Source organism: Sebastes fasciatus, chromosome 10, assembly GCF_043250625.1.
Source record: "Sebastes fasciatus isolate fSebFas1 chromosome 10, fSebFas1.pri, whole genome shotgun sequence".
Taxonomy (NCBI): Eukaryota; Metazoa; Chordata; class Actinopteri; order Perciformes; family Sebastidae; genus Sebastes; species Sebastes fasciatus.
This window is the reverse complement of record NC_133804.1, coordinates 31,131,369-31,147,507: the sequence shown is the minus strand read 5'-3', so window position 1 is coordinate 31,147,507 and position 16,139 is coordinate 31,131,369. Positions and strand designations below refer to the sequence as shown.

The 16,139-nt window shown below is 41.7% G+C and overlaps 2 protein-coding genes across 3 annotated transcripts in view; both read right to left on the bottom strand.

Moving 5' to 3' along the window:
* The window catches only part of pttg1 (PTTG1 regulator of sister chromatid separation, securin), a 324,950-nt gene that overhangs the window by 134,845 nt on the left and 173,966 nt on the right, over window positions 1-16,139 (bottom strand). The gene's annotated exons all lie outside the window — the stretch shown is intronic.
* tnmd (tenomodulin) overlaps window positions 1-16,139 on the bottom strand; it is a 62,259-nt gene that overhangs the window by 40,990 nt on the left and 5,130 nt on the right. For both annotated transcript variants that reach the window (XR_012595665.1, XM_074649368.1), the window contains exon 2: window positions 15,630-15,764. Coding sequence is in view for 1 of the 2 variants with exons in the window: in XM_074649368.1 (XP_074505469.1) it covers window positions 15,630-15,764 (135 nt within the window). In the remaining variant the exon portion in view is untranslated. The remainder of the gene's footprint in view (window positions 1-15,629; window positions 15,765-16,139) is intronic.

Sequence of the window (16,139 nt, the reverse complement as noted above, 5' to 3'; positions counted from 1 at the left end):
TCAACATTTTGTTCACCGCCAGAGATCTGTCCAACTTAACAAGTTTTAGCCAAACCCCAGATAAAGAGGAAATAGTGGCTTTCTTCTTCACCTCAATAACATGGAGAAAAAAGGGCCTCCAAAAAAGCCAAGAGTATATATATATATATTTTTATCTTTACCTGCCAACTGTAAGAGAGAACAGAGGGACTTCACAAGGCCTTTAAAGATGGAGTTAAACCACCATTTCAGGACATGACAAATGATGTCCCTCAAATACCACAAGACGACATGAGATAGAAACGGCTTCCACAGTATCAACAGTGCAAAGTAGTACAAAATGAATTGAAGGTAAACGACACAAAGGCCCGGGCTTTGACTGTGTTTTGCCATTTCTTTATTCCTCTCCCTGTCATTGTATTGTTCCAAGTTGCATCTTCCCTTTGTGTCACCGCTGTGCGCCGCGCCGGAGAACAATCTGCTGCTTGTCAAGAGCTGCCGAATGAATCCTGTTGCTTGTTGTTATCTCACAATCTGAAACAGACTGCGAGCTTCTGAAGTGCGAGGCAGACCGTCACAAGGTGAATGACCTCTAGTGGATACGTCTCCTTGTCGCTCTGCTGGTTTTTCAGCCATTCCACCTCCTAATAAATCAACAAGAGCACAGTCTGGGATCCAGCAGCTAAGTGGCATTTAAGAAACAGCTTGTGAGAGCTGTAAGGCTGCAATTTTGGATCATTTAGACGCGAGGCAATAATTTGGCCAGATGAACGGCATTAACGGCAACCGGAAAGTTTTTAAGCCACTAAAGCAAAAAAAAAAAAGTAGCATTTTGTTAAAAGTCAATGAAGTGAACTTCTTGTGTTTCAGAATGGCAAAAATGCTTTCCATTTGCTCACTCAATATTGGGGATGTGACACATTTAAATTCACAATTTACCAACAGATGACAGTAGATAGTCGCTTTGCCATTGATCAGCAGTGTGTGTAGTGCATTTATCTGGGCCAATCAGGGTCTGAAATTAGCACCTGCCAAATGCCGGTAAACTGTTGACAGTTGTAAAATCATCAGGCCATACGCCACTTTGGCGGACAGGGGAAACACAAGGGTTTCTCGTTGTCTGATTCCTTGGCATCTCATGCCTTTGTGACTACTGATTCCTCTCTATTGATGCTCTCCGACAGTTACGCATGCACAATGACGCTGTATCATGTTTCAGTTTGTTTGGGGATGGAGCCACGGCGGAGAGACATTTTTTCTCTGATGATGCTACACTGTGAACAACAGATCTGTGTTGAAATGAGTTAGTAATGTTAACAGCAGCAGTAGTCCTGCTTGGCTAAATAATGGAGCTGCTAATGTTAACGGAGGTGCCATTGAGTTACACTGTGGTGTGTTCAAGCTCTGTTAAGTAAAAATGAGTATTGGGCGAAGGTAAATTCTAACTTTATCATGATGGATGTGTTCAAATGTAACCTCGTAAAATTAAGTTTTGGGCGAGAAACTTGAATAAATAGAATACAATAAATCCACCTGTTTGAAGGAGATGTTTTCACAGCAACATAAAATAGATATTAGAGAGGGAATTATAAGCTGTTTAACTTCCTAACACTATCTCCAAGTAGCTTATAATAATATAATTAAAACTACTAATGCCAAGATTTTTTTTAAATCAAAGCAAATATTTAAATAAAAATCAATTGAATTGTGTTTTTATGCAAATAACCACTACAGATGACAATAACAAAGTACAGTACTGTGTACAGTACCCTCACTCCCCCAGAAGCTCCAACACTGTGATTTACCATGCATATAATGATTTTTGGGTAAAATATATCAAACTTTGAATAACATCAAATCTAAAATATTATTCCTTCATTTAGTGCAGAGATTTCAAAAATGGTAGATGACATTTCTGAGTGTCAGACAAAAAAAAATCCTTCCCTGCTACAAAGGCAGGCAGTGAAAAAAAGTGAATTTCAGACCCTGGCACCAAGTTATGCTTAAAAAAAACCAACTAATGCGTGGAAAGCAATAAAAGCCAAGCTACATTCAGCTTACTGCAAAAAATGCCAAGATACCATTCCTGCTACAAATACCAATAACAGCAGGTTCTGCAGACATCCATGAGATGATCAAAGTCAGAGTCGCTACAACAAGAGCGCCAGCACCTCTTTCTTTTATCATAACACAGCTGATATCCCCGCCACTACTTCATCTGTGCCTTATAACATACAGAACAAGCCAGCGATGCCTGTAACAAGGTAGACCGTTAGAACAATTCCTAACAGAGCTTCTGGGAGATATACAGGCTCATAATTGTTCAAACATTGTTTACACCAAGCGTCTGCCTTGAAGACACAATAAAAGAGGGAGTGATGGTCCTATGCAGAGACATTGGGCTATCACACTGGGCAATCGCACTGGGACTATTGGTGCTGATGAGAAGCTCTTGGTCTGTTGCCATGGCCCCTGTGTGGGTTGCATGTCAGAGCTGCTCTGCCCTCCTTTTTAATAACACTGAAAAATACTTTGAAGACCCAATGGGAGAACACAACACATTATGCTCCCAATGGTCTGGGTCTGTCTTTACAGCTTAGCATTGCTTCATGCTATTTAAAAAAAACTCAGGAGCATCATTACTCGACTCAGTTTTTCACTTATTATGAAACGTACGTGGTCGATCACGGTCAGCCGCTAATGAAAGACAAATTAAGCACTTTGAAGGAGCAAATTAATGTTTTCAGTATTTCTGCTGCTGGTTTGGAGTGGAACATGAAGAGAGGGAGAAGCCAATGTGATTTATTTTCTTTTGAATGAGCAGGTTTTCTCTGTGTCATGTGGGGTCAAAAGGTCGCTTTGGTTTAAGTATAAACTAGGGCTGCCGCATTACGCACATGCACTTCTACACACAACAAACAGCAATATTCATCTGAGAATAACTAATAATAATTAATGTTGAATATGAATAATGTTGTGGTGGGATTACTCCTTTTTTCATGGGCTATTTTTGGGATTTATACATTATTATTACATACTTATATATATAAAAAACTAAAAATTAAGCATTCAAATACTGATTTGGAGGTCGATTACCATGGCAACGGTCAAAGCTTTGAAGCATTTGGGTCAGCTCTAGTATGTAAGAGATAATGTACAGCAAGTCGGTCATAGTTGTGAAAGAATCCTTTATCCTGGTTATTACAAGGCTACTTACTTAAGAAATCAATATTTTGACACAAAAACGGTCCTCCAGAGTCTGACATCAGAGCTGCGCCCATAGCAACGGTCTGTTATAGAGAAATTACAGACAGCAGAACGCCGTGATTGACCAATCAGAATCGAGTATTCAACACAGTCGTGTAATAAGAACATTAAATGCCCTTCCTCGACTATTAACCAGTGTCTCTTCCATTAACAACCTGTTTGCGTCCAGTTTAGGTCAGGTGTTGAAAACTGAAGACACTTATTGACAATTTACATAGAGGCTAATTTAGTTGTTTTTGCAACGATTAGAGTTGACAATTTATCAATTACCAAGAGATTTATTGTATTTGTCTAATGGGATGGATGTAGGATGGACCTTTGATGACAGAAGATCTACATTTCCTTTATCATAGGTATATCTTGTCTTTTTCCAAAAACATAATGTCAGATCTGATCTTTTACCGTCACAGCGGAGGTATGGTGCCTTCAAATGAAACTCGTGAGCTCGTGTTTACAACACGGGAAGTCGTGTACACAATATATTTAGTGTACAAGTTGTGAAGAACACCACTGCTAAGCAACGGCATTATTAACGTTACTGTTGGCGTCTAGAAGCCGCAGAGGTTAACAATTTAGTGAGCTAGCAAGTGGGTAACATAATGCAGGAAATGCAAAGGCATGATCACAGAGGAAAAAGATGAGGCCTTTGGGAATATCACTATGTTCCTCAGACTTATTATAAAATTATGAAGAAAAACAATATACGACTAAAATAACAATATATTAAGTTATTATGCACCGAAAAATTTACTTCCATGGCCTCCGCCATTTCTGATAATGTCAACAAAAACGTCACAAGTCGTGAGCTTTCAGAAACTTTCCACTTCCGAGGTTGTGAATACGACACGAGGGGGGCGTTCATATGGACTCATCTCGTAAGCGCGACCCCATTTGAAGGCACCAGTAGATAACTTAAATAATTAACTTAATGTTTAATATATAAATAATCATCTTAATATATAAAAATAATAATAATAAAGAAATATAAATGTTTGTAACCTCATTAAAATGACCATACAGTGAAATGATCTGGTGATTCACACAGTTGTAGAGGTGTAAACTCTAAAGTCACACAGCATACGTTATCTGTTCGGATGTTCACTCCGGTCCTGATCGACAGCGTAAAAATCTATTTCTCAGCAGGAATGAATTTTGATATTAATATGTAGTGTATGACAGCATTGTTGTTAATTAAACCCTGCAACATTTCACCCAGGCTATTATTTGTTCCTGCCAGACAGCTAATGAGCCCCACATTATCTCAGCGAGAGACAAAAGCCCAGAGGACACTCTGTACTCTGAGGAGACCCCTCGTCTAACTGCTGAGAACAAAGCCGTGTTTCCAAAACGACGCTCACACTGTGGAAGAGGAGCAGAAAAATCACAATCCTCCTCCTCCTCCTCCTCCTCCTATACGTTTAACATGAATCGGGCCTTTGCATTTCATCCGTTCACGGTGTCGCTGCTCATGCAGGTCAGTGGGTCAGCCCCGCTGCCACCATGAACACCAGGAAAAAAGAGATCTCGACAAGCTTTATCACCGTCAGCTGACAAAGTGAAGTACATTTTCTGGGCAAATGAGACACAGCAGCCGAGCAGCAGCTGTCATCCATCATACTCGTGGTGATGAGTGATGGATAACTATACACATCCACCACTCAGTATGGAAAAAAAAATCACTATACAATACTTCAGAGCATTCAGATGCTTCAAAATATGATGCATTTCATACATTAAGAGGCTCTTTGGGCAAGTGGACCATTGAAAAATCATGACCACATATTATACAGAGACATAAGGAGGAACAAGCTGATCTAACAACATGGACACACAGTACATAAGGAGGTGGACCAGTACTGCTAATGAGCATGGTACATTAGTATTACTGTACCGACTAACTGTTTCTGTCGTGCCTCCCTTTAGAAGCAGATAACATTTAACACCCCTGATGTGTAGATCAACTTCATTTTTAACAACCAGAAACAAAAGAGGCCAAGAAACCATGAACTGTTTCTTTTCATGCATGTTTCTTAGGGCTGTCGCTGAGTGACGGAATTTTCCCTGCGCTGATAATTATTGCCATTTTTGTTTTCAAATTATTTAATTTATCCTGATTTTAGTGTAGCTTTATTGTTAGGCTATTATTTCTTAGGTATTGTTAGGTATATATTGCTGCTTTTTAAAGGACAAAGATGACAAATTTGCATTTGCATTTGTTGCATAGTGTAAATACGCTGCGTTACCATTACAAAGAATTTAAAAAAGAAAAAAATGTGAACATATCAGTTGCGGCGGTTGCTTGCCATCCCCTGCAGGTTGGGTTGCCAATAGCGCGGTATTGTAATATTGCGGTTATTGCGACAGCCTTAATGTTTCTCATTAGTTTCTGTACAAAATATGAAAGATGAATGGTGCTCTATACGATATTCAGAGCTTTAATATGGCATATTTACTATGTAAAGATATAGAGGAATAATGTCTACCTGAGCAGAGAATGAAGTCGCTCACAAGTGTGTGTTGTAGTCACAGCTTCTCCGTGCTTTGTTGACATCGCTAGGCTGCATGATTCTAGTGCATGTTAGTGCATGTGAGCGTGCTGCACTGGCTAGCTCACAGTTGCCTCTCTGCACCGCTTTACGGCAGTCACAGCTGCCGTTGCGGAAGCGTAGCGCACCCTCAGGTTAACACTGTTAGCTCTGTCGTTGTTTGCACTGTTAGCACCGTTAGCTGCGAGCCGACGGTTCATCTGTCGCCATGTTGAGAGCCGTGCGGAGGCAATAGAAATGCTACCAGTCTTGCATTTAGCACCTTTAAACTTTGGCAAAATGGCAGAAGTTTTAGACACAAAAGATACATAATTTTGTTTGTATCTTGTGTTCTGCGAGCACATTGACAAACATAAATTCATGCATGCATGCATGGATGCGGGTGGCGTGATACACATTCATGTAAACTGTTTGTTTACAAGCAAACTCCACAGGATCCCTTAAATATTAAAGTCCTATTGTAATGCCCTCTGTTGGGGACACATCCTTTCTCTTTCCTTTTTTCATGAGTCTCAGCGGGTCAGCCCACATCATCCAGTATGATAGCGAATCATTTTTCATTCTGTGACTTATGGATTCCTAACATCTGGAATGAATACCTCATCATTAATGAGGTTCATTACAGCTCTAAAAACTGTCTGCCTTACTTTGCTCATTTCCTGAGTAAACACTTGAAGTTTCACTGGATGAAAGATCTCCCTTTAAAAGTTATTTTCTGCTGATTTTTCATGTTTATTTCACCAATATAAAAAAAAAAAAACGCCTTAATAAGCCTTGCAGGTCTGGATGCATGTCATTATAATTAGCTAACATTCCAACTTTTAGAGCTGTAACAACTTCTCATTTTCTCCCATAAAAAAGGACTAATCAGCTGAGGTTATTTAACATCAAGTGTTAGACTGAGCACCAGGCAGAGACCTGAAGGGATGATTTAGATGCTGCTTCTGTGCTCACATATTGAGCAAGGTGACTAATGGGGCAAACTTGCAAAAAAAGTCAATGCAACCTTTTAATTGCTGACAGATATATAGCCGAGCACTGTGACATACCCATTTTTCAGCCTAGAGATTTACTCATCTCTAAAATCAGGATCCATCAGAGTATACACCGACATAATACCGACATTTCTGAGTATTTCCAGTTTTGCTGTTCACTTCTCTGCCTCGGCGTCGTGGCTGTGAATGCTCGCCGAGGCTATAAGCGGTGCAGACTTACTGGGAGAGTGAAAGTGGATGTGAAAGCTCAATCACAGTCTAAATTGTACAACAGAGCAGAGGAGTCTTCTTGGCAGTCACACTGGTGAGACAGAGAGGAGAGGAGAGGAGAGGAAAAAAGACTGGAAAATAAAAAGGCAAGCATTTGTGTCTGTTTACCCGGCGCACTGTACATACAACATGCTGCACATGAGCTGCTGGTGGATTGGCAAAAAAATGAAGTACTGGCAATTAAGATGCTGATCTTCCCTACACCCACATTATTCTAGCTCCTAAAAAGAAAATCACAGACGCGCTAAAGTGCTGCGTGCCACAATAAATAACTCCCGGTGGGCTTTGCAGTGCTGTCACGCTCTTTGTAGCAGTCGCCGTCCCAGAAGAAGGCATTGTGCCACCACCGCCATGAAGCCTTCCTACCTCAGGCACTCCACTGGCAACATTTTAAAACAACTCTCTTTTGTTCTTCCCGGTCTGCATCCCCTCCCTCCCTCCTCCTCCTCCTCCCCGAGTAGGAGGCATAATGCATCATCTTAGGAGGGAGCCTAATTTAGCAGCCAGGGAGAAACACCAGTGGACACCGGCCTGCTAATGAATGAATGAGCCTGACGTGTAAAATCAGAAAAGATTACAGACTGAGGGGCCGGCCTCCCAAAAGGTCTTGCCAAACCAGCTGTTTTGATAAGCCCCGTTGCCTCCACAGAATAACAATTCCTCCACACGAGACCAAGTAAACAAACGGGAGGAGTTAGCACCGTCTTGTTTTGTTCCTGGAGACAAACTCGGAAAAAGAATCATATCATGATCAAATCTGGTGTCCCTCTCCCCTGTTGCATGTTGACATCTGGACACTGAGGGGACCGTTGGGTATACACAGGCCCACGAGCAATAAATAAACAAAAGGGGCGCCCGGCCTTGGAAAGCCATACACCTGTGACCAGTGGAAGAGCAGCGGGTGCAGCAGTGTTCATTAAAGAGGCCGGTCCTGACAGTGAGGCATTTAAGAGGCCATCAGGAGCGACAACTCAGCAGCTACCTTGGGCCCGGAGAGGGAAAGGCATCAAGGTGAGCAATGCAATTTCAGCTTGAATAATGGAGCACTTTCCTCAGGTCTGACATTCATGTATTTCTCAGGCAGTTTTTTGCCATACGGTCCAACAACCAACCTGCGAGCTCTTCAACGTTGCACAGGAAGATGTTTACAATGTTTACTGGCTGCAGGGCTGCTGATAATCTCGCCCAATGTGGTTCATGAATTAAAAATAGCACCACATATGTCAAATTTAATGATTAGATTTTGGATGTTGTGCTCTTCAGAAATAACAGACAACATCTAGATACAGGAGAAACTTCAGAGACCAAGTCCAAGGCACACTGGAGCGCACGGATTAAAGCAGCAGTGGGTAGAAATGGAGCAAATATGATTTAGAAAAAAGTTATTTTTATAAAACGGTCACTATATCCTGACAGTTGTGCATGAGACAGGTAATCTGAAAAAAGTCATGTGCCTCTGTGTCCTCCGGTGTCCTCCGGCGCTCCTAATGGCATCAGCTCCCCGATGAGGAGCTCCTGTCTACAGTGGGAGAATGGGCTATATTCAGATTAGCAATAGATAAAAAAGAAAAAAAGTAGGGCTGTCAATTGATTAAAATATTTAATAATGATTAATCGCACATTTCTTTATCTATTCTAAATGTACCTTAAAGGGAGATTTGTCAAGTATTTAATATTCTTATCAACATGGGAGTGGACAAATTTGCTTGATTTATGCAAATGTATGTATATATTTATTATTGGAAATCAATTAACAACACAAAACAATGATAAATATTGTCCAGAAACCCTCACAGGTACTGCATTTAGCATAAAACAATATGCTCAAATCATAACATGGCAAACTGCAGCCTAACAGGCAACAACAGCTGTCAGTGTGTCAGTGTGCTGACTTGACTATGACTTGCCCCAAACTGCATGTGATTATCATAAAGTGGGCATGTCTGTGAAGAGGAGACTCGTGGGTACCCATAGAACCCATTTACATTCACACATCTGGAGGTCAGAGGTCAAGGGGCCCCTTTGAAAATGGCCGAGCAGTTTTTCCTCGCCAAAATTTAGCGTAAGTTTGGAGCGTTATTTAGCCTCCTTCAGGACAAGCTAGTATGACATGGATGGTACCACTGGATTCATTAGGTTTTTCTAGTTCCATATGATGCCAGTATCGTAACTCTAGCTTTAAAACTGAGCCTTCTAAAACATCTGGAAAATCGATATTGTTAATGTGTTAAAGAAATTAGTGGCGTTAAAACGATTTAGAGTTAACTTTGACAGCCCTAAAAGACATCAATAAGGGGATATAAAATATCCCTACCGTAGACAATGATAACATCTCCTATTGAATTAAGGGAGGTTATTAAAGAGAACGTGAGTCTCATATCTGTTTGACTCTGATGAAGACGTTGGCGTCGAAACGTTAGTCTTCTAATAAAGCTTGTTGCCTTTAACCCGTGTGCTCCAGTGTGCTTTGGACCTGGTCTCTGAAGTCTCTCCTGTTATAAGATTGCCTTATTCTGTGAGCAGCGGACAGGCTTCCTATTCCCTGTGTAAACGGTTGCAGCGCGTTTCAACCCCCTTCTTTCTTTTTACGATTTAAAAAAATATATTTTTCGTCAAGGTAAATTATTCTCACTTTTCTGTTGGATCCACCAGCCAGATTCCATTTTTCCCGGAGTTGCTGATGTAAACTGGTAATAACAGAGGATTAATTTACAAGGAGGCAAAATCCCCCAGTGAGACCTGTGGCCCAGAACAATAATGAGCACATAGTAAACAGAAATTTGCCGTAAGCCAAAAGAGAATGCAGAGGCACCTAATCTACACGCTGAAACACACTGAAGCGTACACAATCACATGAACGCCACCACGCCCTCACACACACACACACACACACACACACACACACAGACACACACACAGACACAAACACAGGCAGAGAAAATGATGGCAAACTATCTTCCCCAGGCCTGTGTACCAACATATGTTTTCAGGTAATTAAAAGAAGATCCCAAGCGGTTATCATGTCATATTGAAATACAATGCACAGAGCAAATTACCATTCTGTGGTTATTTATACAAAGCCGGGTGCACGAGGTCACGTTGCTACGGTAAACTGTGAGAACAGACGAGAGGTGTCGGTGGCTGCAGCCGCACTGCGGTTTTAACTTTTAATTAGAAACGCTGAGGTCAAAGCGCTATGTGATGTGTAGTATGTAATATGTGTGTTTGTTTTGTTTGAGTGATAGCTGGTAGTAATTGTTTTTAGTGCGAGTACATAAGTTAGACTATTGAGTGAGCACAAAAGTCATTTAAGCAGTCATCGATATGCAAGGCGCGTTTTTTGAGAGCGTGTGCGAGAACCGATTTTTTAGAAGCAGAACACATTTTGCAATCAATGTTTTTAGTAATTGGATCCAAGGCAGCATTAAGGTTTCCTTTGCTTGTTATCTTCAAAGCTGTGGATTCTCGGATTTGTCAGTTTTGATCCTTCACTTGAGAAAGTCCTGGCTCTACTCTTCGACACCACCTTCTAAGTATACTACTTCCTAGTGTGCTTCTGCACCTCTTTCATTTTTTGAGCTGTGAAAAGGATGTGACTCTTACAGTTGGTTTGCACCTCTCACAGTCTCAGGGGTTCAGGATCTGTCAAAACAGCTGGAGGAAGAGCGGATTTCAAACTGAGAAGGGGGCCACATCAGGAAGTTTCTCTACAAACTTGTTTTGCGTCTTGTGAATCTGTTCCTGCACCTTCCAGAGCGTTTCTTTTTCCAATAATTATCACTTTAATATGTTATGTGTCCACTCTATAGGGTGGTCATTAATAAACTGGCAGTTTTTGAGGCCACTTTGTATTCAAATGTTTGCTGCATTTTTTTGTACTAGGAGTTAAAAAAAGCAAGAATACAAGCTTTCATCAACTAACTCATTGACAAATCACTTTTTGGCTGGACCGCAGAGGGCCTGTTCTACTAACGCAAAAGTCTGAAGTTACACGATTGGTCAAACAGTCCTTCATGCAAATGAACCCGTCCAGTGCAACGCGTTCGGCTCACGAAACTCGGGACCGAGCTGTGAAACTAGGCGATATAGTTCTAAAATGAAACAAGATTAGAATGTTTTCAGAAGTAGATTTTGGCGGATCGTTTAGATGGAATAACAGAAAGTTTACGAGTAAGGCCGACATGTTGTTTCCTGTTTGAAACGGCGAGTAGAAAACCAGGGACCAATCAGGTGCATTCCAACATGGGGTACGTCAGCGCTTGAGCGGCCAGATGAGTGGAGCAGTGTGTCCCCTAGTGTCCTCGCCGGACCTGGTGGACATGTACCTCTGGATTTAACATCATGACCGCTGACTATTTGTGTAACAATTTAGCCACAAATTCTCAGACCCACCGTACACGGTCCACACATACATATACGCAGTTTTGACCGAGTCTTGTTACTATGACATTCACGGTACCTTAAAGAAACAGTGTGTTGCATTTCAGGGGATCTATTGGCAGAAATGGCATATTATATTCATAAGTATGTTTTCATTAGTGTATAATGACCTGAAACTAAGAATCGTTTTCGTTAGCTTAGAATGAGTCCTTCATATCTACATAGGGAGCGGGTCCTCTTCACAGAGTCCGCCATGTTTCTACAGTAGCCCAGAACGGACAAACCAAAAACTGGCTCTAGAGAGAGACACCGTAGTTCTCCGACACACTTGTATAACGTGAGCCTCAGAGTGCGAAACCTGTGGTACCGCCAGGCGCCGTCTGACTTCCATTGCTCCTAAAGTAGTGTTGTTACGGTAAGGATGGCCTCTGAGCGAAGCGAGCGGCGTTACCACGGTTTTGCACTGGAGTGAGCGGAGGGGTACTCAGTTGGTTGCAATCTGCAACAACACCTCTAGATGTCGCCAAATCCTACTCACTGTACCTTTAACATATGTTATATATTATGTAACCATGGTTCTCTGAGTGAAGACACAACCCACCTATACAGCATATGTCTTAAACCTGCATTAATTGATATTTTGGCTGTAAAAACAGCAGCGATATATCATCATCTTATAATGCGAGTTGTTATGGCAACATTAGCATTCATTTGAGAACGCATTTCTGTCCACCTGCGAATGTAAGTCTCCTTTTAGCTTTCTGTCTCCATCAAGTCCTGAGGGAAATATCCGTCTCTCTAGCTGCTAAATGCTCCACTGTGTTCACCAGCTAACTTTGTCTGTCAGTCTCTTAGTGATGGGCAGGTAGTGTACTGTGAGCTTATCAGAGCTTTTTACTGAAAAAGAGACAATACTGATAAACAGTAAATTTGCAGCCCGTAAATACTAAAACAATGAGCTGAGAGACACTAAAAATGCTACACTACAAGTGACATATCTCACACATAGTCATTTGATGCATAGTTTATATAGAAATATTGATTAGTGGGGGAGTTGATGTGATTACTCTTTTATACTGGAGCATGCATCCGTGGTTAATCTCGGTTTGAACATGTTTCCGGGCAGCCTGGAGCTGGGGAAATAATTAAAGCCATTATAACCATGGTTACATATGTATGACTCTGTGTGTCTTTGTTCTATCAGAACTAATATATTCCACATGTTCAAGGACTCTGAGGGAAGCGCTATACTTTAGTTTGATTTTGAGTTGTCACCAGAATGCTCATCTCTCTGCTCAAATAAAAAAACAACCCCCTCTCAACTGTTTCCTAAAATAAATGATGTACACACTCCCCTTGGCTTCAGATGCGGTGCTCTGTTGCCCAGAGTCTATACGTGTAGGTGCCAGACGCTGCTCAGGATTAGCTGGTTAGTCAAGTGTCCTGCTGCATTGCACCCAAAACCCGTTCACCAAACAAGGTGCTGGCTGCCACGTCAATGCAGGAGAACTAATCCATCCATCCATCCATCCACCCACCCACACACCGTATCAGTCCATCTCTTCACCCTCAGAGTAGTCTGGGGGGGTTTATGTGACACATTTTGCAATTCTGACTTGTGTACCATATTTCCATATGAAGCTGATACATTAAATTAACACATTTTATGTGTTGAATACTCGATTCTGATTGGTCAGAACAGCGTTCTACGGTCTGTTATCGCTTTATAGCAGACCGTTGCTATGTATAACAGACCGTTGCTATGTAAAATAGACCGTTGCTATGTATAACTGACCGTTGCTATGGGCGCACTTCTGACTTCTGACCAGCTCGCTGTACATTATCCCTTACTTAATGCAAATTTTCATAATTGAATAACATAGTAGGCCTATATATGACTGTCCCATATTAGTCAAAACATGCTGTCCCATTTTAGAAACAACCTTTGCTAAAGTGGGATGACTAAAGATGCTTGAAATAAAAAAATACTTTAACACATTTTCACAATATTATTGCATCATTAGATGCTCAAGACAAATGCGTGTAGAACGCCGTTCTTGCTTTAGGCGTGTCATTTTGTACACCATGTAGTCTGTACTGACTGCAATGTAAATGCATCCGTGTAAATGTGCTACACTCAGAGCTAGTGACGTAGAATAAAAAGTGAGAAAAAACGCCGGAGGGTGGATCGGTCCAACAAACACAGGACTTTCAACTAGGAGACCAGCGTTCGAGACCAGTGTACGTGTTTTTTAGTGATGTTTGTGACGTGTTTTCCGTACTTATGTTACGTTGTTTCCGTACATATTGTCCTTAGTTTACTTTACTTATTTTAAGGCCAACCATGACGTTTTTCCTAAACCTAACAAAGTGGGTTTGTCGCCCCCTGCTGATCGGCTACTGCACCTTCATACACACGTGTAATATTCACGCCTCGGCGAGACAAAATGTGACACTGATACACTATCCTCTGGTGGACAGATGGGTATATTATGAGCTTTGGTGTGATATTGGGTTGTAGATTTATAACCTTGTCATTGGACTTTGAGTGGACTTCACAAGGTGTACTTCCTGTTTGACGATTGTCCCGCCCCCATTTAGGACATCACATCTGCAAAGTCATGTATTTTTAATGACATGACGTCCCTGCTTTTATTCAACACCAATCATGTTCACTTTAATGTTTTAGAGGAAGAGGGAAATGCACTGGAGCGTACTGTAGGTGTCCCACATTACACTAATCCACAGACGCTGCTCAGGATTAGCTGGTTAGTCAAGTGTCCTGCTCCAACACCCGTTCACCAAACAAGGTGCTGGCAGCCCCGTTGACGCATCCATCCGCTGTATCAATCCATCTCCTTACCTTCAGAGTAGTCTCCAGATAGTTGTATAGGTGAGCTTTCCTGTCCTGCTGTGTGTGAGGGAGCTTCCTTCCCGTCTGACAGACAAGTGATTCTCCTTTGAAGAGGCTCCATCTCGCTCACCGACGGGGAGGCCAGAGACCGAGCCTCCCCCTTAAGACCCCATTAAAGCAAAACCCAGGGTCCGCAGGTTTGATATTCATCACTTGGGCAACCTCTGCCATCAACGCATTTTGAGCCACGTGAGAATGATCACAGCTTATTAAAGTGGAAATAATGACTGCTCTACCTCCGGCATGAAATATTTAACAAGGACAAAGGAGATGGCTCAAAGGTGATTCATATCTATGTTGAAAGGAGAGAACATGGACAATACCGGCTGCGCAGGAAGTGCAGATGAACCTTGGTTAACCTGAGCATAGAAGAGACTGTCAGCACTTGAAATTTGTATCTTAATGGAAGCAGAGGGAGAAGAACGGTGGCAGAGGGCGTTCAGAATTAATGTTTATTACAGGCACAACAAAGATGTTGGTGTAACAGCAAGTGGCATCTCGCACGATACATTTCCCCCCCGTTCACCTCACGGCATTAAACACAAAGCATGCATTCAGGTTTGAAATATACAGCGTGGGCTCTCATTTCATTGTAATCATTTTCTCTTATTCGCAACATGTGCTCAGAACGTATAGAGCGTTCAATTTCTAGATGTGGAATTATTGATGTATTTTTCCTCCTAGCTAGTGTAAATTAGCTTTTTTTTTTTGTCCCCATGGGTGAATCAGGGGAAAGGAGCAGAGTGAAAATGTTCTCCATCAAGTGTGATTGAATTGGATTTCACAAGATGAATGGCCAGGACAAGAGTTTATCCCAATTACGTTGCCAAGAGGTTTCAGTCCATGCTGCAGCCACTCTGGTCAGCAGCAATTAGGGTCAGCTTTGAGTTATCAGGATCCGTCATTGTGAGAAGATGTTTACAATGCAAGCGCAGAGGAGATGAATGCAACAGGCCGACATTTGCAGCAGTATAAAGCGGTTTGTGGTTTGGTCCAAGAATTCATGAAATTACAGATCTGACAGCCAAAACATGAGCAGAGCAAAACACAGCTGTCTTTTCTGCAGCCCACACATCTTTTAATCTAGCAGAGTACAATACTGACTGCAGAGACTGCCGTTGGCTCTTTGTGTGGCTGTCCATTTTCCTTACTTTTTTTTGTTGCTTAAGGGAACCTATTTGATTTGCTGATGTGTCTTTCATCTGAAGACCACACTTAGCACAGACAGTGGCAATAAGGCTGATGACGGGCAAACAATGACGTGATATTAAGTCTTACCTTCCCCAGACTGGGGCTCCACAGATACCTCAGGCTGAAAACACACAGAGCCAGAACCAGGAAGAGCAGAGCCAGAACCAGAGCCACTCGCTGGTAGGTGTGATACTTGGCCTTCTTCTCTTTTCCCGCCTCAACCTGCAAACAATATAGCTTCAATACACTGTATATATATGGCCCAAATAACCATAACCATGATAAGTATAAGAATATAGTTCAGCACAGTCTCATCAAATGGCGTTAGAATGATATGGTCATTTTGAACTCATGTTGCATGCAATAGTTTGTTGGTTTTGGCGTGTGATGTGTTACGCCATGTAGTCTGACTGCAACGTAAACGCATCCGTGTGAATATGCTACGATACACATGAGTATCGCAATATTATGTTGTGCGATACTGTATCCATTCTCCAAAACACTGTATTGATTTTTAATTAACCTCTTAAAAAAAAAATGATGACCCACTATTCAAGCTTTCGGAGGTTGTAGCGGGCGAAATTTTGGAGAGGAAAA